At 51.5% G+C, this 27,702-nt stretch overlaps 1 protein-coding gene across 2 annotated transcripts in view; it reads left to right on the top strand.

Annotated features, from left to right (window-relative positions):
• The first annotated feature begins 806 nt into the window (after positions 1 to 806).
• FANCD2 (FA complementation group D2) overlaps positions 807 to 27,702 on the top strand; it is a 70,870-nt gene continuing 43,974 nt past the window's right edge. The window contains exons 1-15 of one of the 2 annotated variants that reach the window (XM_089689761.1): positions 807 to 951; positions 3,763 to 3,841; positions 6,678 to 6,812; positions 9,789 to 9,856; positions 11,363 to 11,466; positions 12,422 to 12,488; positions 12,575 to 12,627; positions 12,710 to 12,788; positions 15,916 to 16,040; positions 17,677 to 17,764; positions 17,840 to 17,944; positions 21,957 to 22,054; positions 24,270 to 24,378; positions 25,145 to 25,180; positions 25,272 to 25,415. In XM_089689761.1, the coding sequence (XP_089545887.1) occupies positions 3,775 to 3,841; positions 6,678 to 6,812; positions 9,789 to 9,856; positions 11,363 to 11,466; positions 12,422 to 12,488; positions 12,575 to 12,627; positions 12,710 to 12,788; positions 15,916 to 16,040; positions 17,677 to 17,764; positions 17,840 to 17,944; positions 21,957 to 22,054; positions 24,270 to 24,378; positions 25,145 to 25,180; positions 25,272 to 25,415 (1,278 nt within the window). In that variant the 5' untranslated portion in view covers positions 807 to 951; positions 3,763 to 3,774. The remainder of the gene's footprint in view (positions 952 to 3,762; positions 3,842 to 6,677; positions 6,813 to 9,788; positions 9,857 to 11,362; positions 11,467 to 12,421; positions 12,489 to 12,574; positions 12,628 to 12,709; positions 12,789 to 15,915; positions 16,041 to 17,676; positions 17,765 to 17,839; positions 17,945 to 21,956; positions 22,055 to 24,269; positions 24,379 to 25,144; positions 25,181 to 25,271; positions 25,416 to 27,702) is intronic. The other variant, XM_089689760.1, reaches the window with a different exon arrangement.

Raw genomic sequence — 27,702 nt, 5'->3', positions numbered from 1 at the left:
AGGGGGACAGCCAGGGAGGGGAGAGAGGGGGACAACCAAGGGAGGGAGGGGGACAACCAGAGAGGGGGACAACCAGGTAAGGGGGAAAGGGGGACAACCAAAGTGGGGGAAGGTGAGCGAAAACCGAAGAGGGAGTAGAGGGGGACAACCAAAGTGGAGGGACAACTAAAGTTGGAGAAGAGGGGGACAACCAGGGAGGGGGAAAGGGGGACAAGCAAAGTTGAGGGGGGGGGACAACCATAGTGGAGACAGAGGGGGGACAACCAGTGTGGGGGGACAATTGAAATGAGAGAAAAGGGGGATGACCAGGGAAGGGGGGAAAGGGTGTCAAGCAAAGTGGGGGGAGAGGGGAACAACCAATGTGGGGGGACACCCTAAGTGGGGGGGGAGCACCGTAGTGGAGGGGGACAACCAAAGTGTGTGTGGGGGGGGGGACAACTGAAGTGGAAGAAGAGACAAACAGGGAAGTGGGGAACCAAGGTGATGGGGGAGAAGTGGATAATTCAGGGATTGGGGACAACCACAGATGGGGGGAGATCAGACTACCATGGGGGAGGGACTTGTATATAGATTGTTGGGGGAGGGCGGTGACTATAAACTATAACGCCCGGAGATTGGTCAGCAGAGCTCAGCCCACACACCTCCGCCATCTCCTCGCAGACACGCTCCGCTCCTCCCATCATCATGAATATTGATGAGGCTGCAATCTTCCCAGCACGCCTCTACAGACGGAGCACCAATCCAGCTCAGAGACGGAGCTGGGCCGTCCCACCGAGGAGGTGGATGAGGTAAACAGGCGGGAAGCTGTGTGGGCGGGTCTCTCTGCGGACAGTGCGAGATTTTCTAATCCGTCATTCGCTCTCCTATTCCGAGCCCCGCGGCTATTGGTGGATACATTGCTGAGCGCTGATTGGCTGCACCCACAGCGAGCGGGAAGGCACGAAAAGTGAGGTATGTGAGCGCTTCTTCCGGTGTTCTCCCCAACATGGGATACCCGCCACTTCCGGTGCCCACCACCAACCTGCTGACCCCTTCCTATGCCGACAGGGCAGCCCATTCCTCCTCACCCCCAACTACCACTACTGTTCTCATAACCTGCCATACTTCCAGCACCCTCCCCCCCACTACTCTCCACCCCTTTCCCTCCCCCATGGAGCCCTCATATCCCCTACCCCCAGAACCCCCTAGACCTGCATCCCCCCCCCCACAGAGTAGGGTGGCCACCTCATCCCTTTATACCCAAACACACATTAATTACACGGGTTGTGCTCCATGGCTGATGAAGGTGGTAATTAATTCACTTAGTGCCTTACTCTTACCTCCCAACATTTGAACGTCAAAGTGAGGGACACCTGAGGGGAGGAGTGACCAGCGGCGTGGCAAAATGTGGGTGTGGCCAAAGTTTTACCAGTGGGAGGGATTTAAGGAGAGTGATCCCATCCTCCACCTAATCCTCCCATCCACCTACCTGCATTGTCAGTCCTCCCAACCCCCACCAGTACCCTACATCTCCCCTTCCCGATCCTCCCAACCCCCACCAGTACCCTCCACCCCCCTTCTCGATCCTCCCAACCCCCACCGTTACCCTCCACTCCCCTTCCCGATCCTCCCAACCCCCACCAGTACCCTCCAACCCCCTCCCCGTTCCTCCCAACCCCCGCCAGTACCCTCCACCCCCCTCCCCGATCCTCCCAACCCCCACCAGTACCCTCCACCCCCCTCCCCGTTCCTCCCAACCCCCACCAGTACCCTCCACCCCCCTCCCCGTTCCTCCCAACCCCCGCCAGTACCCTCCACCCCCCTCCCCGATCCTCCCAACCCCCACCAGTACCCTCCACCCCCCTCCCCGTTCCTCCCAACCCCCACCAGTACCCTCCACCCCCCTCCCCGTTCCAACCCCCACCAGTACCCTCCACCCCCCTCCCCGTTCCAACCCCCACCAGTACCCTCCACCCCCCTCCCCGATCCCCCCACCAGTACACTCCACCCCCCTTCCTGATCCTCCCAACCCCCACCAGTACACTCCACCCCCTCCCTGATCCTCCCAACCCCCGCCAGTACCCTCCACCCCCCTCCCCGATCCTCCCAACCCCCACCAGTACCCTCCACCCCCCTCCCCGATCCTCCCAACCCCCACCAGTACCCTCCACCCCCCTCCCCGATCCTCCCAACCCCCACCAGTACACTCCACCCCCCTTCCTGATCCTCCCAACCCCCACCAGTACACTCCACCCCCTCCCTGATCCTCCCAACCCCCGCCAGTACACTCCACCCCCCTTCCTGTTCCTCCCAACCCCCACCAGTACCCTCCACCCCCCTCCCCGATCCTCCCAACCCCCGCCAGTACCCTCCACCCCCCTCCCTGATCCTCCCAACCCCCACCAGTACCCTCCACCCCCCTCCCCGATCCTCCCAACCCCCACCAGTACCCTCACCCCCCTCCCCGATCCTCCCAACCCCCACCAGTACACTCCACCCCCCTTCCTGATCCTCCCAACCCCCACCAGTGCACTCCACCCCCCTTCCTGTTCCTCCCAACCCCCACCAGTACACTCCACCCCCCTCCCCGATCCTCCCAACCCCCGCCAGTACCCTCCACCCCCCTCCCTGATCCTCCCAACCCCCACCAGTACCCTCCACCCCCCTCCCCGATCCTCCCAACCCCCGCCAGTACCCTCCACCCCCCTCCCCGATCCTCCCAACCCCCGCCAGTACCCTCCACCCCCCTCCCTGATCCTCCCAACCCCCGCCAGTACACTCCACCCCCCTTCCCGATCCTCCCAACCCCCGCCAGTACCCTCCACCCCCCTCCCCGTTCCTCCCAACCCCCACCAGTACCCCCCTCCCCGTTCCTCCAAACCCCCACCAGTACCCTCCACCCCCCTTCCCGTTCCTCCCAACCCCCACCAGTACCCTCCACCCCCCTTCCCGATCCTCCCAACCCCCACCAGTACACTCCACCCCCCCTTCCCGATCCTCCCAACCCCCACCAGTACACTCCACCCCCCTTCCCTATCCTCCCAACCTCCTCTACAACCCTCCACCCCCCTCCCAATCCTCACCAGCTCCCTCCACCCCCCTTCCCGATCCTCCCAACCCCCACCAGTACCCTGTACCCCCTTCCCGATCCTCCCAACCCCCTCCAGCAACCTTCACCTTCCTCTTCCCAATCCTTCCACACCCACAATACCCTTCACCCTCTATTCCCTCCAACCCTCCCCAGTATCCTCTGGGCCCTTCCAGGTTCTCTAATCCACATCAGTATCCTCCACCCTCTTCCCATTCCTCCCACCCCCACCATTATGCCAAGTACCCATGATGAGAAAATCGGATGAAAAATACCACTTCTACAGCCATCACCCAATAATCTGATCTTTCGTACTCGGCTTTCGAGAGGCGATCACGACAGTTCATGCGAAAATATCCTAAGGGACAAGCGCGACAATTTCTTTTGCAAGATAACTCGACAAACAATTTTCGTTTAATCAGAACGTTATTCATCCATAAAATATCGAGTGCCCAGGACTGCGCATGAAAAAATACATCACATGATCGCGGGAAGTTGTATTCTGAGAATTTTTGTAACCTATTGGTGTTCCATGAGACTAGCGTGCAAAAACAATGGCCGATCATCTGTCCGATATTCTCATCGTGTGTACCAGGCTTTACCCTCACACTCCATCTTGTTTCCACACCCCATTCCAAGCTCCCTGTATATACTCACATATTGAAGCGGCCTCATTAAAATAGTTTTTTTTTCAGGTTCCTCCAGTGATGATGACTTCCAAACGGCGGTCGTCCAAATTGGGTGATCAAGAAGATCCAGCCGCCAGCTCCTCTAGTAAGTAGTAAATGCTTTGATTGAGGTTGTCGCAGCTTTTACACTCGCTCTATGCAGTACAGATTTTAGACCATGGAAAAAAGATCAAAAGTCTGTGTGGCAGCGGCTACAGTACGTCTTCCACGCTTCTGGTCTCAACACCCCCCCATACCTCGGGTCTCCATGTCTCCCAGATCCCCAAGTCTCAGCGTCCCTCAAACCTTGACTCCCCATGCTCGCATCTCTTGTACCTTGCAGCCTCCACTCCTGGAATCCCCACATCTTGAGGCTCTGTGTCCCCCGCATCTTATGTTTCTCACAGTCTCCACTGCTCAAGTCCCTACTTTGAGTCCCGTACATGCCCAGGTCCCCACATGTCCCACACCTCAAGTCCCCACTTACTCTGCATCATGGGTCCCCGAGTCTTCTTGCATCTTGGGTCCCCGAGTCTTCTTGCACTTCGGGTCCCCGAGTCATCTTGCACCTCGGGTCCCCAAGCCTCTCTGCATGTCGGGCCCCCCAGGCCTCCCCGCTCCTCAGGCCCCCCAAGTCTCACTTCACCTCAGGTCCCCAAGTCTTTCTGCATCTTGGGGCCCCCAGGCCTCCCCGCACCTCGGGTCCCCAGGCCTCCCCGCACCTCGGGTCCCCAGGCCTCCCCGCACCTCGGGTCCCCAGGCCTCCCCGCACCTCGGGCCCCCAGGCCTCCCTGCACCTTTGGTCCCCAAGCCTCTCTGCATGTCAGGCCCCCCAAGTCTCACTTCACCTCAGGTCCCCAAGTCTTTCTGCATCTTGGGGCCCCCAGGCCTCCCCGCACCTCGGGTCCCCAAGCCTCTCTGCATGTCGGGCCCCCCAGGCCTCCCCGCTCCTCAGGCCCCCCAAGTCTCACTTCACCTCAGGTCCCCAAGTCTTTCTGCATCTTGGGGCCCCCAGGCCTCCCCGCACCTCGGGTCCCCAGGCCTCCCCGCACCTCGGGTCCCCAGGCCTTCCCGCACCTCGGGTCCCCAGGCCTTCCCGCACCTCGGGTCCCCAGGCCTTCCCGCACCTCGGGTCCCCCAGCCCTCCCGCTCTTCGGGCCCCCCAGGCCTCCCCGCTCCTCGGGCCCCCCAGGCCTCCCCTCTCCTCGGGTCCCCCCGGCCTCCCCGCTCCTCAGGTCCCCCGGGCCTCCCCGCTCCTCGGGTCCCCCGGGCCTCCCCGCTCCTCGGGTCCCCCGGGCCTCCCCGCTCTTCGGGTCCCCCGGGCCTCCCCGCTCTTCGGGTCCCCCGGGCCTCCCCGCTCTTCGGGTCCCCCGGGCCTCCCCGCTCTTCGGGTCCCCCGGGCCTCCCCGCTCTTCGGGTCCCCCGGGCCTCCCCGCTCTTCGGGTCCCCCGGGCCTCCCGCTCTTCGGGTCCCCCGGCCTCCCCGCACTTCGGGTCTCCAAATAAACATTAGAAACTGCACTAGATGTTTAAGCGCCCACACATTTGTCATTTATAAACGTACGACGGTATAAAGTGTTTACACAAACCTATCCTGATCTGAGTACTAAGCTAGCCTTTCCCTGAACATTACACTAATCCTTGTAGAGTCCTGTGGGTGGAGAAGCCACACCCAGTGCACACAATTGTGGGTGGAGATGCTGGTGTAGAGAATTAATGATCCATATGGCGGCAGGCAGAGAATGGAGCATTAGACATTGTGTCAGGACTCGGGTCTGAACCTGCGACCTCTGCTCTGTCTGGCGGTGTCTCTTCTTACTGAGCCACCTGGAATACTGGACAATCCCTTAGTCTTGTACCTTGTGAACCTTGAACTCTTTGCTCCTCCCACTAACTTCCTATTTAACCTCTTGGCGCCGGCCGAATGCAAATGTGCGGCCTCCCAGCGTCTGATCCTAGACGCCGAGCGGCCGCACATTTGCGTTCTATTAAAAAAAAACATATGTGCTGAAAGCGCACGCCCTGCGCACTCCCAGCACACATGTCCGGTACTCACGTAAAGGTCCAGATCTCCTCTTTCGATCGGAACCTTTCCTGATCATGTGACGGCGTGTCACTGTGGTCACATGACCCTAAACCCCGCCCTGCCTCCCGGCCTCTGAAACCCTTAAAGGGCCGGGAAGCGCCGGCGCCAAGGGGTTAAGCCATGTCTGTACACTTCCTGTTTACAAGATTAGTGTGCTCTCTCCAGCAAATATCTCGTTCTTGTCACTCCTGCTGCCGTCTGTATCTTCACCACTACTCTGTACTGACCCTTGGCTAGTTCATCGGCTATGCTCATCTTGTCCTTTATCTGCTTCATCTGCTACCTGGCTCCTACCTGGCTCCTGCTTGCTCTCTCCTCTGCTGGGGCAATCTTGAGGGCCACGACCTGGCCTTTGCACGCAGCAAAACCCATCCCCACCATCAGGAGCTTTGGTGAAGACCGGCTGGTGCTTCGACCCTGCGCTTCGGGTGAGCCTGTCATCTTCTAGCGGATCCTTTTGTGTATTCATCCAGCTTACTATTCGTGAATCTCCCAACTGCTACAGTCACTGGCCTCCTATTCTGACTCCAGACAGTGACGGAATAATGGATTCAATGGGAAGTTCATGGGAGGAGCAAAGAGTTCAAGGTTCGCGAGAAACAAGGTACAAGGGAAGATTATCCGAGGGATTGTCCGAGAGCTGTTTAGCATCCCAGCTGGCTCAGCAAGAAAAGACATCACCAGACACAGCAGAGGTCGCAGGTTTGGACCCAGGTCCAGACACATTGTAGCCAGTCCTGGGTATCCTACAGTGTGTTCCTCCTACAGCCCATAAACAAGATGAGTCAGATTTGTTACCTTGACTCCTGTAGGTGGGCCTACCATAGATGTTATGAAAGCTGTTGTTCCTTCTACAGAAATCAAGAAACGCAGAGTGAGCAGTAAGAAGACGAAGGAGCAGGATGACGTGGTGGAGAATGACAGCGTGTTTGTACAAGTCCTGAAATCTGCCGGGATGACCCTGAAGTCCGGAGAGCAGCAGAATGAACTTGGTGAGATATAACCAACTTTTTGTCATTGCTTGTTCGAGTGGGCGTGGCTGAATCACTGCTGTAGCCAATCAATTAACTAGACTCTGGGGAGTTGCATTTTGTCAGAGCAGTAAAACTTCAGCCTGGTATCATCTTGCATTGATCCAGATTGGGAAAGCATTTTGGTGCTGGAAGGTGGGGCTCTCGGTATGCCCCTCCCACTTCTCTATTTTCTGTATTCCTAATACACATCACAGAAGGTTGTGCATAGTTTGCTTGTCAGCCAGCATTGCAGGTCCGTGCTCTCCTATTAACCACCTTACAAATGGCCATTGTATTTAAAGCGGAGTTCCACTCACCCTGTCAAAAAATAATAGTCAGCAACCTGTAGCTGCTGACTTTTAAAAACAGCCACTTACCTGTCCCACGGTGTGTACCCTGCAGCCCGTTTCACCAGCCGTCTTGTATTCCAGGAGGCCGGCATCTTCAGTGGGCACCCGGCTGTGATAGCCTGTGGCTTCACAGCCGGGTACCTACTGCGCATGCACAAGTAGCGCCGCGCTTCATGAATGGTCCTGTAGTCTTCTGGGACCTGTCACGTGTCCCAAAAGACTACAGGGAGGGAGGACACCTTCCGCTTCCAATCACCTAGGCGATCGAACAGGAAGTGGGAGCGGGTACCTGTCAAATTCAGGTACCCGCACCCCAAAGATGTCAATCCGTAGCCTCCTTAGCAGTCTGAATATGTCAGTATTTCTGTGCTCAAAGCGGTACATTTTTTTGCATGAAAATATGTATTTTTTTTATTGTAGGCCTGTAATTCTTAGGAATAACTCACTGAAATCTGTCCAAACGAGTCTAGTAAACATCCCGGGGATGATAAAATTTGAAACAGGAAATTATAAATTATAATTTAATAAATAATCATAAAAAATAATAATAAATATAATTCAATAATATAATCAAACCAAAAACACTGAAATGTGAAATAGAGCGCCAAGTTCGCACATCGCTGAGCTCAGTCGCAGAATCGTTTTCAGTGTCTGATGAGGAATTTCCCCCACAAATCATTATCACTCAATTCTGCAAGTGGTTCTGATTTACTATCGCTGTTCTCTAGCCGGTCTAAAACCGCGTCTGACCTAAAGGGACGCTTTTTGGACGCCATGGACGTTTCTCAGTTTCCAGGCAGAAAGAACAGTAAAAATGTAGGCAGGGCGCCGGACAAAGCACTCGGGACAAAATGTATGTGAAATGGTTTGATACAGGAATGTTATACTATGTGATTTTAGTGTATTTAGTGAACGTCACTTTTTTCACATTTTTAAATTTCCCGCCAGTTCCGTCCCGACGTCGCAGGGAACGGAACCCAGAAGCCGGAGGAGATTGCTGGGGACACTGCAGGGGGGACATCGCGGGAGCGCAGGACAAGGTAAGTGCAGAAGAGATCCCAGAGCAACGCTGCAATGTATTCCCGAGTGTAGCTCGGGGTTACTGCTTGTGCTGAAACTTTACCCCGAGCTACACTCGGGAATACCGCCAGGGGGGTTAAGGGGGAGCGGGAGAGCAGTCCTTAAAGTGGAACTTCCCCTTTTGGGTGGAGCTCCGCTTTAAATGGCTGGTCAGGGTAGCTTCTGTTCTAATAGGATGTTTAAAACCGTCCTTGTTTAAAGAGTGACTCCACTTTGGTTGAGACCCCTTTTTGCTTTAATTCCAGCCTTTAGTCTGTTGGGATGTCTCTACTAACTTTGCACATCTAGACTTTGCAATAGTTGCCCGCTCTTCTTTGGAGAATGACTCAAGTTCAGGTAAATTTGATGGTGATGTTTGGGGACTGCAGTCTTCAAGTCATTCCACAGATTTTCAATGGGGTTTAAGTCTGGACTCTGACTAGGCCATGCAAGGACATTCACCTTTTTCCCCCTCCACTACTGCAGGGTCATATTTGCTGTGTGCTTTGGCTCATGTTGGAAGGTAAACCTTCTTCCCATTGACAACTGGGAGAGGGTGGCAGATTTTCCTCCAGAATGTGATGGGATTTTGCCCTGTCCATTTTTTCCTTCTGTCTTGCCAAGTGCTCCAGTCCCGGCTGCAGTGAACCCCTCATAACAGGATATTCCCCCCTCCATGCTGTACTGTAGGAATGGTGGGATTTGGATGGTGAGCTGGATTGGATTTCCACCAGACATAGCGTTTAGTGTTGAGGTGAAATCATTCCATTTCAGTCTCTTCTGACCAGAACCCCTTTTTCCATGTGACCTCAGAATCTTCAAGGTGCATTTTGGCAAAGCTCAGTGGTGATCGCATGCAGCCTTTCTTGAGCGACTTTTTCCTTGCAACCCTCCCATACAAGCCACATTTGTGGAGGATTTGTGATATTGGTGTCACATGCACACAATGACCGCTCTTTGTCATCAATTCCTGACACGGCTTCAGAGTTGCTGTAGGCCTCTTGGTAACCTCTCTGACCAGTTTCCGTTATCCAGTTTGGAGCGACGTCCTGATCCAGGGAGGGTCTGTGTTGTACCAAATACCTTCCACTTCATAATAGACTTCACTCTGCTTCTAGGCATTGATAAAGCCTTTGACATGTTTTTGTATCCATCTCCTGACTTGTGCCTGTCCACAACTTGATCACAGAGACCCCGGTGACAGTGCCTTGCCACCCATAGTAGATTGTTTGCATCATTTGCACTACCGGGAACTGAAATGCTCCAGGAAAGCTCTTTTCATGCTGAGCTAATCAAAATGACCTGCAATGACCCCAAAATGACCTGCATTGTTGCTGTGTTGTTTCCCTTTATATTGTAAAGCGCTGTGCAAACTATTGGCACTGTATGAATGCTGTATAATAATAATTTATTACCTTCGGTCATGCGAAGTCTTTCCTAGCTGTAGAGATTTTGATGTCCTGAGCTGGCTGTCCCTCCCACCATCTAAATGTATAATGTTCAATTCAGAAATTGCTATGATTACGTATTGATTGTGTCTTTCCAGCTGTGGATCAGACTGCTTTCCAGAAGGCGTTGCTGCAAGCGTTAAGGAAGCAGACCAGATCTTCAAATGTGAGTACATGGAGCTTGGATTCAGCAGAGATGAGGTGATGAAAGCAGAATAAATAGACAAGTGCAAGGATTTGAGTGGCTTTGACAAGGGCCCAAATGGCTGGACAACTGGGTCAGAGCAACTCCAAAACTGCAGCTCTTGTGGGTTGTTCCCGGTCTGCAGTGGTCAGGACCGACCAAAAGTGCTCCAGGGAAGGAGAACCTGTGAACTGGCGACGGGGTCTTGGGCGACCAAGGTTCACATGTAGGGAGGGAAGGTTGGCCCGTGTAGTCCAATCCAATAGAAGAGCTACTGCTCAGATTACATGGAGCTTGGATTCAGCAGAGATGAGATGATGAAAGCAGAATAGACAAGTGCAAGGATTTGAGTGACTTTGACAAGGGCCCAATTGTAATGGCAGGACAACTGGGTCAGAGCAACTCCAAAACTGCAAGTCTTGTGGGTTGTTCCCGGCCTGCAGTGGTCAGGACCGACCAAAAGTGCTCCAAGGAAGGAGAACCTGTGAATCGGTGACAGGGTCTCGGGCGGCCAAGGTTCACATGTAGGGAGGGAAGGCTGGCCCGTGTAGTCCGATCCAATAGAAGAGCTACTGCTCAGATTACATGGAGCTTGGATTCAGCAGAGATGAGGGGATGAAAGCAGAATAAATAGACAAGTGCAAGGATTTGAGTGGCTTTGACAAGGGCCCAAATGGCTGGACATCTGGGTCAGAGCAACTCCAAAACTGCAGCTCTTGTGGGTTGTTCCCGGTCTGCAGTGGTCAGGACCAGGGGTGGACTGACAACTCATGGGGCCCCCGGGCAATAGGGGATCATGGGGCCCCTGTGTCCTTGCCCACACTCAAACCACACCCAAAAAAGCCTATGAAAGGTACCAGGGGCATCTCATGGGTCCCCCTACTGACCCCCGGCCCTCGGGCAGTGCCCGAGTTCTCAAATGGTCAGTCTGCCCTGGTCAGGACTGACCAAAAGTGCTAGAGAAGTAGAACCTGTGAACCGGCGACAGGGCCAAGGTTCACATGTAGGTAGGGAAGGCTGGCCCATGTAGTCCGATCCAATAGAAGAGCTACTGCTCAGATTGCTGGTTCTGATAGAGAGGTGTCAGAACACACAGAGCATTTCAGTTTGTTGCGTGAGTTGACTTGGCCTCTAAATTCTCCAGATCTCAATCCATCTGTGCTGGAAATTCCAATCCATTGAGGCCTCACTTCACAACTTACAGGACTTGAAGGATCTGCTACTGATGGTTTGGTGCCGGATACCACAACCTGCCTTCAGAAGTGTAGTAGAGTCCATGCCTGGATGGGTCAGGGCTGTTTTAGTGGCAAAAGGGGGACCTAGTCAATATTAGGTGGGGGGTTGACCAGTATACTGTATATGTGTGTGGAGAGCCATTCATTGACCATTTTCCAGGTCAAGCTTCCACAGTATTTGTTGTAACATAAACCAATGGGCACATTGTTCTTCTCTGCATGAATACAAATGATGGATGTGATCTGTATGTAGGTGACGGAGGAGTTTATGGCGGGGCTGGAGTCACATATTGAAGATCGGGAATATTTCAGGAATTGTCTTCTTCCATGTGGACGATCTAATAAGGAGGAGGAGGGGTGAGCTCTCCTGTCTGTGTGTTTGTTTATTCTCCATGCTTTCCTATGTATATGAAGAATTCATCCTCAACTCCACAGGAGACTCTGTAGTTTTACCCCCCCCCCTCCTGATATGGGGTAATCTACTCCCGAGGTACTACAAATCTCCTGTGTGGTTTCAGCCTATTTAACCCCTCACCCTCCAGAGGATTCCCCCCCCCCTTCCTGATACGGGGTAATCTACTCTTGAGGTACTACAAATCTCCTGTGTGGTTTCAGCCTATTTAACCCCCCGCCCTCCAGAGGATTTACCCCCCCCCCCCCTTTCCTGATACGGGGCAATCTACTCTTGAGGTACTACAAATCTCCTGTGTGGTTTCAGCCTATTTAACCCCCCGCCCTCCAGAGGATTTACCCCCCCCCCCCTTTCCTGATACGGGGCAATCTACTCTTGAGGTACTACAAATCTCCTGTGTGGTTTCAGCCTATTTAACCCCCCGCCCTCCAGAGGATTTACCCCCCCCCCTTTCCTGATACGGGGTAATCTACTTCTGAGGTGCTGCAAATCTCCTGTGTGGTTTCAGCCTATTTAACCCCTCTCCCTCCAGAGGATTTACCCCCGCTCCCCCCCCCCCCCGCCCTTCCTGATACGGGGTAATCTACTCTTGAGGTGCTGCAAATCTCCTGTGTGGTTTAGAGCCTATTTAACCCCTCGCCCTCCAGAGGATTTACCCCCGCTCCCCCCCCCCTTCCTGATACGGAGTAATCTACTCTTGAGGTACTACAAATCTCCTGTGTGGTTTACAGCCTATTTAACCCCTCGCCCTCCAGAGGATTTACACCCCCCCCCCCCCTTTCCTGATACCCAACTATCTAGATTCCTGTATCCCTCCATGTACTTCATATATTTTATGATGAGTATAAAAATCAGATGTCCCACTCACTGTCATCTTATCACCTCTTTTTCTTCTCTCAGTAATCCGGCCTTCAGGTCATTTCATGACAGCCTCATCAAGATCCTATTGGGAAGTGAGACCTTACAGGTATGTCCGTGATTATCCATTCTTACTGACATTTTTGGTGAAATGTTTCGATGTTGTTACTTTCACAAACCTTCTGTGTTGTTTAGGGGCCTTTGATAAACATGCTGTTTGAGAAGATCCCGGAATTTCTGTATGACAGGTACACTTTATTTCTCTTGTATCAGTTATGTCATATTAGAACTACTCACGGAGTCCTCTCATTTCTACCTTTGTGTTTCCAGTGTCGGCAGTGACGGAATCAGCATTCCTCGTCTAATCATCAATCAGCTGAAATGGCTGGATCTGGTTGTAAGCAGCAAGGTAATGTCTGTGCAGGATAGTCTCAGTGCTCTGCCCGGCTCTATTCTCTGTGCTCAGTTTCTGCACAGGATGTCCATGCAGCACCTATGACTTAATCAAAAGGTAGGTGGGCCTGATGGAAAACAAATCTCTCAATTTCCATCAGGCTTCACCCACTTCACTATAAAACTCCTTGGCTGTGTGCCTGGGGGGGGGGGGGGGGTCTCCTTGCACATTTTTGGAACCCTGATGATGTTGAGTTTCTGACGATGACAGGATCACTATTTCTGATATGGGCTTTAGATGAAGTCCCTGGAAGCTTGGTGTAGTCTCTGACATCTCTATGTAGGACCTCTCTGACATCTCTATGTAGGATCTCTCTGTAATCTCTATGTAGGACCTCTCTGTAATCTCTATGTAGGACCTCTCTGTAATCTCTATGTAGGACCTGTCTGCAATCTCTAAGTAGGATCTCTCTGCAATCTATAAGTAGGACCTCTCTGCAATCTGTGTAGGAGCTCTCTGACATCTCTATGTAGGAGCTCTCTGACATCTCTATGTAGGATCTCTCTGCAATCTCTATGTAGGATCTCTCTGCAATCTCTATGTAGGATCTCTCTGTAATCTCTATGTAGGACCTCTCTGACATCTCTATGTAGGACCTCTCTGACATCTCTATGTAGGACCTCTCTGTAATCTCTATGTAGGACCTCTCTGTAATCTCTATGTAGGACCTCTCTGTAATCTCTATGTAGGACCTCTCTGACATCTCTATGTAGGACCTCTCTGACATCTCTATGTAGGACCTCTCTGACATCTCTATGTAGGACCTCTCTGTAATCTCTATGTAGGACCTCTCTGTAATCTCTATGTAGGACCTCTCTGCAGTCTCTATGTAGGACCTCTCTGACATCTCTATGTATTACCTCTCTGTAATCTCTATGTAGGACCTCTCTGCAATCTCTATGTAGGACCTCTCTGCAATCTCTATGTAGGACCTCTCTGTAATCTCTATGTAGGACCTCTCTGCAATCTCTATGTAGGACCTCTCTGACATCTCTATGTAGGACCTCTCTGACATCTCTATGTAGGACCTCTCTGACATCTCTATGTAGGACCTCTCTGTAATCTCTATGTAGGACCTCTCTGTAATCTCTATGTAGGACCTCTCTGTAATCTCTATGTAGGAATTCTCTGCAGTCTCTATGTAGGACCTCTCTGCAGTCTCTATGTAGGACCTCTCTGACATCTCTATGTAGGACCTCTCTGACATCTCTATGTAGGACCTCTCTGACATCTCTATGTAGGATCTCTCTGCAATCTCTATGTAGGATCTCTCTGTAATCTCTATGTAGGACCTCTCTGACATCTCTATGTAGGACCTCTCTGACATCTCTATGTAGGACCTCTCTGTAATCTCTATGTAGGACCTCTCTGTAATCTCTATGTAGGACCTCTCTGTAATCTCTATGTAGGACCTCTCTGACATCTCTATGTAGGACCTCTCTGACATCTCTATGTAGGACCTCTCTGACATCTCTATGTAGGACCTCTCTGTAATCTCTATGTAGGACCTCTCTGTAATCTCTATGTAGGACCTCTCTGCAGTCTCTATGTAGGACCTCTCTGACATCTCTATGTATTACCTCTCTGTAATCTCTATGTAGGACCTCTCTGCAATCTCTATGTAGGACCTCTCTGCAATCTCTATGTAGGACCTCTCTGTAATCTCTATGTAGGACCTCTCTGCAATCTCTATGTAGGACCTCTCTGACATCTCTATGTAGGACCTCTCTGCAGTCTCTATGTAGGACCTCTCTGTAATCTCTATGTAGGACCTCTCTGACATCTCTATGTAGGACCTCTCTGCAATCTCTATGTAGGACCTCTCTGACATCTCTATGTAGGACCTCTCTGCAATCTCTATGTAGGACCTCTCTGTAATCTCTATGTAGGACCTCTCTGCAATCTCTATGTAGGACCTCTCTGACATCTCTATGTAGGACCTCTCTGCAATCTCTATGTAGGACCTCTCTGTAATCTCTATGTAGGACCTCTCTGCAATCTCTATGTAGGACCTCTCTGACATCTCTATGTAGGACCTCTCTGACATCTCTATGTAGGACCTCTCTGACATCTCTATGTAGGACCTCTCTGTAATCTCTATGTAGGACCTCTCTGTAATCTCTATGTAGGACCTCTCTGTAATCTCTATGTAGGAATTCTCTGCAGTCTCTATGTAGGACCTCTCTGCAGTCTCTATGTAGGACCTCTCTGACATCTCTATGTAGGACCTCTCTGACATCTCTATGTAGGACCTCTCTGACATCTCTATGTAGGACCTCTCTGACATCTCTATGTAGGACCTCTCTGAAATCTCTATGTAGGACCTCTCTGATATCTCTATGTAGGACCTCTCTGACATCTCTATGTAGGACCTCTCTGACATCTCTATGTAGGTCCTCTCTGACATCTCTATGTAGGACCTCTCTGACATCTCTATGTAGGACCTCTCTGATATCTCTATGTAGGACCTCTCTGATATCTCTATGTAGGAACTCTCTGTAATCTCTGTGTAGGAGCTCTTTGTAATCTCTGCTGTCTTTTAGGATCTCTCTGTAATCTGTCATCTCTATGTTGATCTCTCTTTAAAGGATAGGTTCACCTTTTTTGTTGCAGGTAAAAAAATGAGCATTTATTATTTTTGTCTAAAGGAGCCTGGAAAGCATTGCATCAGTGATCAGTAGATCGCTCATGCCATGCAGGTCTCCTGCAGACCTGTCAGAATATCTGCTTGCCATACGGGATGTACGACCAAGCAGATATACTGACGGCAAGCTTCAGTGAAGTACCATGGCTCTCCACAGCACCCTGGTAGTTCATTGAAACCTACAAGCCGACAGCCGCTAAGGCTTGCAGTTCATTCATTCATGGAAGTCCTGTTTTCAAATTTGACAGATAGTATGGGGAGAGGTCTCCTCTTACTATCTGTCAGAGGGAGGGGGAGGGGGCCGGCTATGGGAACGTGTTACATGTTCCACCCTAAAAATGGGTGGAACATGTAATATGTTCCCAAAGGTGAACTTATCCTTTAATCTGTTATCTTTAGGTAGGGTCTCCTCAGTAATCTCTGTTTCTCCTTTTGTAGGATCTGACTTCTAAGATCATGCAGCTGATCCTGGTATCCCCGGCTGATGTCCAGCAACACATCATCAGCAGCCTTCCCGAAATCCTGGAGGACTCTGAGCACAATGATGTCGCTAAGGAGCTCAGGTGTGTTTGTATAACAGAAAGGGGGTTATGTACTAAAACTGCATGGTGCAAAATCTGGCACAGCTCTGCATAGAAAGCAATCCGCTTCAGTTTTTTTTTCATTTTATTTATTTATTTATTTTTTTTGTGAAAGCTTAATAGAACAAGCTGAAGTTAGAAGCTGATTGGCTACCATGCACAGCTGCACCAGATTCTGAGTGCTCCAGTGTTAGTAAATTCCCCCAAAATATGTTTTAGTCCATCCACATACACAACAGGTATAATGAGAACCAAATGGGATCTGTCCTTCTCTTTTTCCCTCACTTCTATTTTCTGAGGGATAATTTTATTTATCTATTTCAGGTACTTATATATCACCGTTATTTTACGCAGTGCTTTACATATATATTGTACATTCACATCAGTCCCTAACCCTCAAGGGGCGTACAATCTAAGGCCCCTAACCCTCAAGGGGTGTACAATCTAAGGTCCCTAACCCTCAAGGGGTGTACAATCTAAGGCCCCTAACCCTCAAGGGGTGTACAATCTAAGGCCCCTAACCCTCAAGAGGCGTACAATCTAAGGTCCCTAACCCTCAAGGGGTGTACAATCTAAGGTCCCTAACCCTCAAGGGGTGTACAATCTAAGGCCCCTAACCCTCAAGGGGCGTACAATCTAAGGTCCCTAACCCTCAAGGGGCGTACAATCTAAGGTCCCTAACCCTCAAGGGGCATACAATCTAAGGCCCCTAACCCTCAAGGGGCGTACAATCTAAGGTCCCTAACCCTCAAGGGGTGTACAATCTAAGGTCCCTAACCCTCAAGGGGTGTACAATCTAAGGTCCCTAACCCTCAAGGGGCGTACAATCTAAGGTCCCTAACCCTCAAGGGGTGTACAATCTAAGGTCCCTAACCCTCAAGGGGTGTACAATCTAAGGTCCCTAACCCTCAAGGGGTGTACAATCTAAGGTCCCTAACCCTCAAGGGGTGTACAATCTAAGGTCCCTAACCCTCAAGTGGCGTACAATCTAAGGTCCCTAACCCTCAAGGGGCGTACAATCTAAGGTCCCTAACCCTCAAGGGGCGTACAATCTAAGGTCCCTAACCCTCAAGAGGCGTACAATCTAAGGTCCCTAACCCTCAAGGGGCGTACAATCTAAGGTCCCTAACCCTCAAGGGGCGTACAATCTAAGGTCCCTAACCCTCAAGGGGTGTACAATCTAAGGTCCCTAACCCTCAAGGGGCGTACAATCTAAGGTCCCTAACCCTCAAGGGGTGTACAATCTAAGGCCCCTAACCCTCAAGGGGTGTACAATCTAAGGTCCCTAACCCTCAAGGGGTGTACAATCTAAGGTCCCTAACCCTCAAGGGGTGTACAATCTAAGGTCCCTAACCCTCAAGGGGCGTACAATCTAAGGTCCCTAACCCTCAAGGGGTGTACAATCTAAGGTCCCTAACCCTCAAGGGGTGTACAATCTAAGGTCCCTAACCCTCAAGGGGCATACAATCTAAGGTCCCTAACTCACATTCATACATACACATACTAGGGCCAATTTAGACAGGATCCAATTAACCTACCAGCATGTCTTTGGAGTGAATGCTCTTCCCTGTGTAGCCCATGTATGTTGTCTTAGTAATGTGTCTATGTGTTCGTCCAGCTCTCTCCTCCAGCAGAATTCCCAGCTCACTGTCCCCATTCTAGATGCCTTCTCCGGCCTAAACCTGAACACCGAGCTTCTCACAGAGGTATCGTCCTTCTCAATAAAACCTGCAACTCTGGCTTTTCATTGGGTGTACACCACTAATCTCTTCCTTTTCCAGGTTCGCCAATGGGTGATGTCTACACTGTCCGCTGTGGACCTAGAAGTGGTGCCAGTTATAGTGAAGTTCGTCCTTCATACGGTCACCCCGACAGATGCAGTGGAGGTATTGTCTTTTTATCTATTGGAAGACATTAGGGTTGATTTACTAAGGGTAACAAACTCTGCACTTTGCAAGTGAAGTTGCTCCAGCGCTTAGTAAATGAGGTAAAGCTTCACTTTACAAAGAATACCCAATCACATGCAAGGAAAATATATACACATGATTTGCTTGCTGCGCATGATTAGGTGATGGAAGTCAGCAGACCCGCCTCTCACCCCTGCAAAGTGCACAGTCTATTTGCCCATAGTAAAACAACCCCATTGTATGCAATAGTAGTTTACTGAAAATGATTGTACAGTAGTCTGAGCTCTGCATAGAAACCATTCTCTCTCTTCATTCTTCTCTCTCTCTTTCTCCCTCTCTCGTCTCTCTCCTCTCTCGTCTCTCGGGTCTCTCTCTCCCCTCTCCCCCCTCTCTCTCTCCCCCCCCTCTCTCTCTCCCTCTCCCTTTCCCCCTTCCCCCCCCCTCTCTCCCCCGCCCCCCCTCTCTCCCCCCCGTTCTCTCTCTCCCTCTCTCCCCCCTCTCTCCCTTTCTCCCCCCCTCTCTCTCCCCCCTCTCTCCTCTTCTCTCTCTTCTCTCCCTTTCTCTCTTCTCTCCCTTTCTCTCTCCTCTTCCCCCCCCCCCTCCCCTCTTCTCTCTCCCCCCTCTCGCCTCTTCTCTCTCCCCCCTCTCGCCTCTTCTCTCTCCCCCCTCTCGCCTCTTCTCTCTCCCCCCTCTCTCCTCTTCTCTCTCCCCCCTCTCTCCTCTTCTCTCTCCCCCCTCTCTCCTCTTCTCTCTCCCCCCTCTCTCCTCTTCTCTCTCCCCCCTCTCTCCTCTTCTCTCTCCCCCCTCTCTCCTCTTCTCTCTCTCCCTCTCTCCTCTTCTCTCTCCCCCCTCTCTCCTCTTCTCTCCCTTTCCCCCTCTCCCCCCCCCCCTTTCTCCCCCCCTCCTCTCCCCCCTCTCTCTGTTCCCTCCTCCCTCTCTCCCTCTCCCCTCTCTCTCCCTCTTCCCCTCTCTCTCCCTCTTCCCCTCTCTCTCCCTCTTCCCCTCTCTCTCCCTCTTCCCCTCTCTCTCCCTCTTCCCCTCTCTCTCCCTCTCTCCCTCTCCTGTGTGAACTAATATACACTCACCGGCTACTCTGTCAGGTACACCTGTTCAATCGCATCAGAATGGGGAACAAAAGGGGATTTAAGTGGCTTTTAATGTGGCATGGTTGTTGGTGCCTGATGGGCTGGTCTGAGTATTTCAAAAACTGCCGATCTACTGCAATTGTCACGCACAACCATCTTTAGGGTTTACAAAGAATGGTCCGAAAAAGAGAAAATATCCAGTGAGGGGTGGTTGTGTGGATGAAAATGCTTGGTTGATGTCAGAGGAGAATGGGCAGACTGGTTCTAGATGATAGAAAGAAGACAGTAACTCAAATAATCACTCGTTACAACCAAGGTATGCAGAATACCATCTCTGAACACACAACAGGCTGAACGTTAAAGCAGATGGGCTACAGCAGCAGAAGACCACACCGAGTGCCACTCCTGTCAGCTAAGAACAGGAAACGGAGGCTACCATTGGCACAGGCTCACCAAAATTGGACAATAGAAGATTGGAAAAACGTTGCCTGATTTGATGAGTCTGGATTTCAGCTGCAACATTCAGATGGTAGGGTCAGAAATCGGCGTAAAAAACATGAAAGCATCGATCCTTCCTGCCTTGTATCCACAGTTCATGGATGTGCAGCCAACAAATCTGCAGCAACTGCGTGATTCTATCGTGTCAACATGGACCAAAATCTCTGAGGAATGTTCCCAACAGCTTGTTGAATCTACGCCACAAAGAATGGAGGCAGTTCTGAAGACAGAAGGGGGTCTAGCCCGGTACTAGTAAGGTGGACTTAAAACTGAGTTCCACCCAAAGGGGGAAGTTCCGCTTTAAATCTTTGTCCCCCGCTCCCCATTAAGGTTTGGCAACTTTGGGGAGCGGGTACCTGAATTTGACAGGTATCCTCTCCCAGAAGACTACGAGGCCATTTACAAAGCGCAGCTCTACTCGCGCATGCGCAGTGGGCACCCGGCTGTGAAGCCTCAAGCTGTCAGCTGGGTGCCCACACTGAAGATGTCGGCGCCAGGGAGAGAAGACGGCCGGTGAAACCAGCCGTGGTGAGGACACCGCTAAACCGAGGGACAGTAAGTGGCTGTATTTTAAAAGTCAGCAGCTACATTTTTTGTAGCTGCTGACTTTTTTTTTTTTTTCTCAGGTGGAACTCCGCTTTAATAAAGTGGCTGATGTGTATATCTATGTATGTTTGTGTGTGTACACATATAGACATACTACCATTTTGGCATGGGGGAGGAGAAACAGAGGCATACTGGGGCAATATAAAAAGAAGCACATGTTTCGGTGGCAAAAAGGACATAAGACACAGAGTACTCCCGCTCCCTGCAGCCAGCAGACTCTGAATGCTCCACCTTCATTCAGCAGTGGGGAGAGACCATAGCAGCCAGATGGATAGTATTCAGCAGGAACAGCATGGCTACCATTTGAAGAGTTTAAATCCTGCCCAGTGCTATTTTTTTTCCCTCTGTAATAAATGGAGGAGGAGTATATAGAGTGCGCTGGCTATCACTTCCTGCCCGCTGCACTTCCTGGCACTGCTGCTCCCTTTTAACCTTCCTATTTCATCACCTTACCATCTTCCAATTTTTGACGGTACTGTACAGAGAACACTGAGCAAGTCCCATCAGTCTCTGCACCAGAGGAGCTTACACTCTAATGTCCCCTCCCCCACGGTCACACACTATTATTATACATTTATAAAGCCCTGACATATACCGCAGTGCTGTACAGAGATCACTGAGCCAGTCACATCAGTCTCTGTACCAGAGGAGCTTACACTCTAATGTCCCCTCCCCCACAGTCACATCAGTCTCTGTACCAGAGGAGCTTACACTCTAATGTCCCCTCCCCCACAGTCACATCAGTCTCTGTACCAGAGGAGCTTACACTCCATTGTCCCCTCCCCCACAGTCACATCAGTCTATGCACCAGAGGAGCTTACACTCCAATGTCCCCTCCACCACAGTCACATCAGTCTCTGTACCAGAGGAGCTTACACTCTAATGCCTCCTCCCTCACAGTCACATCAGTCTCTGCACCAGAGGAGCTTACACTCTAATGTCCCCCCCCACAGTCACATCAGTCTCTGTACCAGAGGAGCTTACACTCTAATGCCTCCTCCCCCACAGTCACATCAGTCTCTGCACCAGAGGAGCTTACACTCTAATGTCTCCTCCCCCACAGTCACATCAGTCTCTGCACCAGAGGAGCTTACACTCTAATGTCCCCCCCCACAGTCACATCAGTCTCTGTACCAGAGGAGCTTACACTCTAATGTCTCCTCCCCCACAGTCACATCAGTCTCTGCACAAGAGGAGCTTACACTCTAATGTCCCCTCCCCCACAGTCACATCAGTCTCTGTACCAGAGGAGCTTACACTCCATTGTCCCCTCCCCCACAGTCACATCAGTCTCTGCACCAGAGGAGCTTACACTCCAATGTCCCCTCCCCCACAGTCACATCAGTCTCTGTACCAGAGGAGCTTACACTCCATTGTCCCCTCCCCCACAGTCACATCAGTCTCTGTACCAGAGGAGCTTACACTCCATTGTCCCCTCCCCCACAGTCACATCAGTCTCTGCACCAGAGGAGCTTACACTCTAATGTCCCCTCCCCCACAGTAACACACTATTATTATTATACATGTATATAGCTCTGACATATACCGCAGCGCTGTACAGAGATCACTGAGCCAATCATCATGTATACTTTTATATCTTCACCACAACTACACGCTCTCCATTGTGGGGAACCCGGGAAGGATTTCCACACAAATCTGGGGACACCATGTAGAAATAGAGCAGGTGATGCTTCTGGTGGGAATCGGGACAAGAGTTCTGCACTTCAAAAAATGGTTTGGCCGATTCCTTTTTTCTAATACAGAGAGGGGAAAAACTGCCTCAATGTTCTCTCTTCCTGCAGGTCATTTCTGAGCTCCGCCAGAAATTGGATGTGGAGTTGTGTGTTTCTCTTTCACAGCTACCTGCCACTCAGAGTAAAATAGCAAAGTCTGCAAAGAGGTAAGTACAAGACACCACCCCTGTATGCAGAGGTATGTACAAGACACGATCCCTGTATACAGAGGGATGTACGAGACACCACCCCTGTATGCAGAGGTATGTACGAGACACGATCCCTGTATACAGAGGTATGTACAAGACACGATCCCTGTATGCAGAGGTAAGTACAAGACACCACCCCTGTATACAGAGGTATGTACAAGACACCACCCCTGTATGCAGAGGGATGTACGAGACACCACCCCTGTATAGAGAGGTATGTACAAGACACGATCCCTGTATACAGAGGTATGTACGAGACACGATCCCTGTATAGAGAGGTATGTACAAGACACGATCCCTGTATACAGAGGGATGTACGAGACACCACCCCTGTATAGAGAGGTATGTACAAGACACGATCCCTGTATACAGAGGTATGTACGAGACACGATCCCTGTATAGAGAGGTATGTACAAGACACGATCCCTGTATACAGAGGTATGTACGAGACACGATCCCTGTATAGAGAGGTATGTACAAGACACGATCCCTGTATACAGAGGGATGTACGAGACACCACCCCTGTATACAGAGGTAAGTACAAGACACCACCCCTGTATACAGAGGTATGTACAAGACACGATCCCTGTATAGAGAGGTATCTACAAGACACGATCCCTGTATACAGAGGTATGTAGGAGACACGATCCCTGTATACAGAGGTATGTACGAGACACGATCCCTGTATACAGAGGTATGTACGAGACACGATCCCTGTATACAGAGGTATGTACGAGACGCGATCCCTGTATACAGAGGTATGTACGAGACACGATCCCTGTATACAGAGGTAAGTACAAGACACCACCCCTGTATACAGAGGTATGTACAAGACACGATCCCTGTATAGAGAGGTATCTACAAGACACGATCCCTGTATACAGAGGTATGTACGAGACGCGATCCCTGTATACAGAGGTATGTACGAGACGCGATCCCTGTATACAGAGGTATGTACGAGACGCGATCCCTGTATACAGAGGTGTGTACGAGACACGATCCCTGTATACAGAGGTGTGTACGAGACGCGATCCCTGTATACAGAGGTGTGTACGAGACGCGATCCCTGTATACAGAGGTGTGTACGAGACGCGATCCCTGTATACAGAGGTGTGTACGAGACGCGATCCCTGTATAGAGAGGGATGTACGAGACACGATCCCTGTATAGAGAGGGATGTACGAGACACGATCCCTGTATAGAGAGGGATGTACGAGACACGATCCCTGTATAGAGAGGGATGTACGAGACACGATCCCTGTATACAGAGGTATGTACGAGACACGATCCCTGTATAGAGAGGGATGTACGAGACACGATCCCTGTATAGAGAGGGATGTACGAGACACGATCCCTGTATACAGAGGGATGTACGAGACACGATCCCTGTATAGAGAGGGATGTACGAGACACGATCCCTGTATACAGAGGTATGTACGAGACACGATCCCTGTATAGAGAGGGATGTACGAGACACGATCCCTGTATAGAGAGGGATGTACGAGACACGATCCCTGTATAGAGAGGGATGTACGAGACACGATCCCTGTATACAGAGGTATGTACGAGACACGATCCCTGTATACAGAGGGATGTACGAGACACGATCCCTGTATAGAGAGGGATGTACGAGACACGATCCCTGTATAGAGAGGGATGTACGAGACACGATCCCTGTATAGAGAGGGATGTACGAGACACGATCCCTGTATAGAGAGGGATGTACGAGACACGATCCCTGTATAGAGAGGGATGTACGAGACACGATCCCTGTATAGAGAGGTATGTACGAGACACGATCCCTGTATACAGAGGTATGTATGAGACACCACCCCTGTATACAGAGGTATGCACGAGACACCACCCCCTTTATACAGAGGGATGCACGAGACACCACCCCCTGTATACAGAGGGATGCACGAGACACCACCCCCGTATACATTACCCTGCTAAGTGCAGTTGCTCCAGAGCTTAGTAAATGAGGGGAAGGTTCACTTTGCAAAGATTACCCAATCACCTGCAAGACAAGAAAAACAAAAAGAACAGTATTTTGCTTGCACGTGATTGGATGATGGAAGTCACACGTTTCCCCTCATTTACTAAGCTCTGGAGCAACAGCAAAGTGCACAGTCTATTTTCCTTTAGTAACTCAACCCTTCTGTGTCTTCCTCAGCTCCACGAAGGCCCCAGAGAAAGGCAGCCATGACTGTGTCACAATCCTTACCGAGGTGATAAAGTCGGCCGTCTGGTTCCAGAAACACGTGTGTGAAGCCTGGATCAAAGTGAGTCCTGAAATATTGCTTTTTTTTTTTTTTTTTTTGTGATCTGGTTATTTGTATTGTATCTGAATAGTCAACCTTTCTTACTGTCACATTCTCTGCTCATCAGACCGGGTGCAGACCTCACGGTAGATACCTTGCAGCACTCTGTCGTGTCTTTATAGATGTATATATGCAGACGAGGAGTGTGGAGGGTATGGCAGGGATGGTGCAGCCCTCTGTCGTGTCTTTATAGTTGTATATGTGCAGACGAGGAGTGTGGAGGGTATGGCAGGGACGGTGCAGCCCTCTGTCGTGTCTTTATAGATGTATATATGCAGACGAGGAGTGTGGAGGGTATGGCAGACCGGTGCAGCCCTCTGACATGTCTATTAGTTGTATATGTGCAGACGAGGAGTGTGGAGGGTATGGCAGGGACGGTGCAGCCCTCATGTCTATATAGTTGTATATATGCAGACGAGGAGTGTGGAGGGTATGGCAGGGACGGTGCAGCCCTCTGACATGTCTATATAGTTGTATATGTGCAGACGAGGAGTGTGGAGGGTATGGCAGGGACGGTGCAGCCCTCTGTCATGTCTATATAGTTGTATATGTGCAGACGAGGAGTGTGGAGGGTATGGCAGGGACGGTGCAGCCCTCTGTCATGTCTATATAGTTGTATATGTGCAGACGAGGAGTGTGGAGGGTATGGCAGGGACGGTGCAGCCCTCTGTCATGTCTATATGTTCAGACCTCAGTGTTGATGTCATGTTTGCTTGTTGTCTTTCAGGCTATAGAGAGTGTGAACAATGCAGAGGAACACAAGGTAGGACGGTGTGGTGAATAGACGTTACCTCTGTAGGAGGGAATGGACATGTCCTGATGGCTGTATGATTTCTGCCCTGATTTCCCTGCAGGTCACAGACTTTTTGGTTCTCCTCATCCTTTACTCAACTAACCCAAACAGTAAGAAACAAGTGGAGCGCGTGCTGCGAAACAAGATCCGCTGCGGTTTCATCACCAGCTCCCTCCTGCACAATGCCTTCAGCAGGCACACACCAGTAAGTCCCCTCTGCCATCACTCCAGTAAGTCCCCTCTGCCATCACTCCAGTAAGTCCCCTCTGCCATCACTCCAGTCAGTCCCCTCTGCCATCACTCCAGTAAGTCCCCTCTGCCATCACTCCAGTAAGTCCCCTCTGCCATCACTCCAGTAAGTCCCCTCTGCCATCACTCCAGTCAGTCCCCTCTGCCATCACTCCAGTCAGTCCCCTCTGCCATCACTCCAGTCAGTCCCCTCTGCCATCACTCCAGTAAGTCCCCTCTGCCATCACTCCAGTAAGTCCCCTCTGCCATCACTCCAGTAAGTCCCCTCTGCCATCACTCCAGTCAGTCCCCTCTGCCATCACTCCAGTAAGTCCCCTCTGCCATCACTCCAGTCAGTCCCCTCTGCCATCACTCCAGTCAGTCCCTCTGCCATCACTCCAGTAAGTCCCCTCTGCCATCACTCCAGTCAGTCCCCTCTGCCATCACTCCAGTCAGTCCCCTCTGCCATCACTCCAGTAAGTCCCCTCTGCCATCACTCCAGTAAGTCCCCTCCGCCATCACTCCAGTAAGTCCCCTCCGCCATCACTCCAGTAAGTCCCCTCTGCCATCACTCCAGTAAGTCCCCTCTGCCATCACTCCAGTAAGTCCCCTCAGCCATCACTCCAGTAAGTCCCCTCTGCCATCACTCCAGTCAGTCCCCTCTGCCATCACTCCAGTCAGTCCCCTCTGCCATCACTCCAGTCAGTCCCCTCTGCCATCACTCCAGTCAGTCCCCTCTGCCATCACTCCAGTCAGTCCCCTCTGCCATCACTCCAGTAAGTCCCCTCTGCCATCACTCCAGTAAGTCCCCTCCGCCATCACTCCAGTAAGTCCCCTCCGCCATCACTCCAGTAAGTCCCCTCTGCCATCACTCCAGTAAGTCCCCTCTGCCATCACTCCAGTAAGTCCCTCTGCCATCACACCAGTAAGTCCCTCTGCCATCACACCAGTAAGTCCCCTCTGCCATCACACCAGTAAGTCCCCTCTGCCATCACTCCAGTAAGTCCCCTCTGCCATCACTCCAGTAAGTCCCCCCTGCCATCACTCCAGTACACTCCTCTGCAATCACTCCAGTACACTCCTCTGCCATCACTCCAGTAAGTCCCCTCTGCCATCACTCCAGTCAGTCCCCTCTGCCATCACTCCAGTCAGTCCCCTCTGCCATCACTCCAGTCAGTCCCCTCTGCCATCACTCCAGTCAGTCCCCTCTGCCATCACTCCAGTAAGTCCCCTCTGCCATCACTCCAGTAAGTCCCCTCCGCCATCACTCCAGTAAGTCCCCTCCGCCATCACTCCAGTAAGTCCCCTCCGCCATCACACCAGTAAGTCCCCTCCGCCATCACTCCAGTAAGTCCCCTCCGCCATCACTCCAGTAAGTCCCCTCCGCCATCACACCAGTAAGTCCCCTCCGCCATCACTCCAGTAAGTCCCCTCCGCCATCACTCCAGTAAGTCCCCTCCGCCATCACTCCAGTAAGTCCCCTCCGCCATCACTCCAGTAAGTCCCCTCCGCCATCACTCCAGTAAGTCCCCTCTGCCATCACACCAGTAAGTCCCCTCCGCCATCACTCCAGTAAGTCCCCTCCGCCATCACTCCAGTAAGTCCCCTCTGCCATCACTCCAGTAAGTCCCCTCTGCCATCACTCCAGTAAGTCCCCTCTGCCATCACTCCAGTACACTCCTCTGCAATCACTCCAGTACACTCCTCTGCCATCACTCCAGTCAGTCCCCTCTGCCATCACTCCAGTCAGTCCCCTCTGCCATCACTCCAGTCAGTCCCCTCTGCCATCACTCCAGTCAGTCCCCTCTGCCATCACTCCAGTCAGTCCCCTCTGCCATCACTCCAGTCAGTCCCCTCTGCCATCACTCCAGTAAGTCCCCTCTGCCATCACTCCAGTAAGTCCCCTCTGCCATCACTCCAGTAAGTCCCCTCCGCCATCACTCCAGTAAGTCCCCTCCGCCATCACTCCAGTAAGTCCCCTCTGCCATCACACCAGTAAGTCCCCTCCGCCATCACACCAGTAAGTCCCCTCCGCCATCACTCCAGTAAGTCCCCTCCGCCATCACTCCAGTAAGTCCCCTCCGCCATCACTCCAGTAAGTCCCCTCCGCCATCACTCCAGTAAGTCCCCTCCGCCATCACTCCAGTAAGTCCCCTCCGCCATCACACCAGTAAGTCCCCTCTGCCATCACACCAGTAAGTCCCTCTGCCATCACTCCAGTACACTCCTCTGCCATCACTCCAGTAAGTCCCTCTGCCATCACT

This window comes from Staurois parvus, unplaced genomic scaffold (assembly GCF_062004578.1).
Source record: "Staurois parvus isolate SC_StPar_1 unplaced genomic scaffold, SC_StPar_1.0 ptg000496l, whole genome shotgun sequence".
Taxonomy (NCBI): Eukaryota; Metazoa; Chordata; class Amphibia; order Anura; family Ranidae; genus Staurois; species Staurois parvus.
Note: the sequence above shows the minus strand (reverse complement) of the source record. Positions and strands in the feature narration are given on the sequence as shown.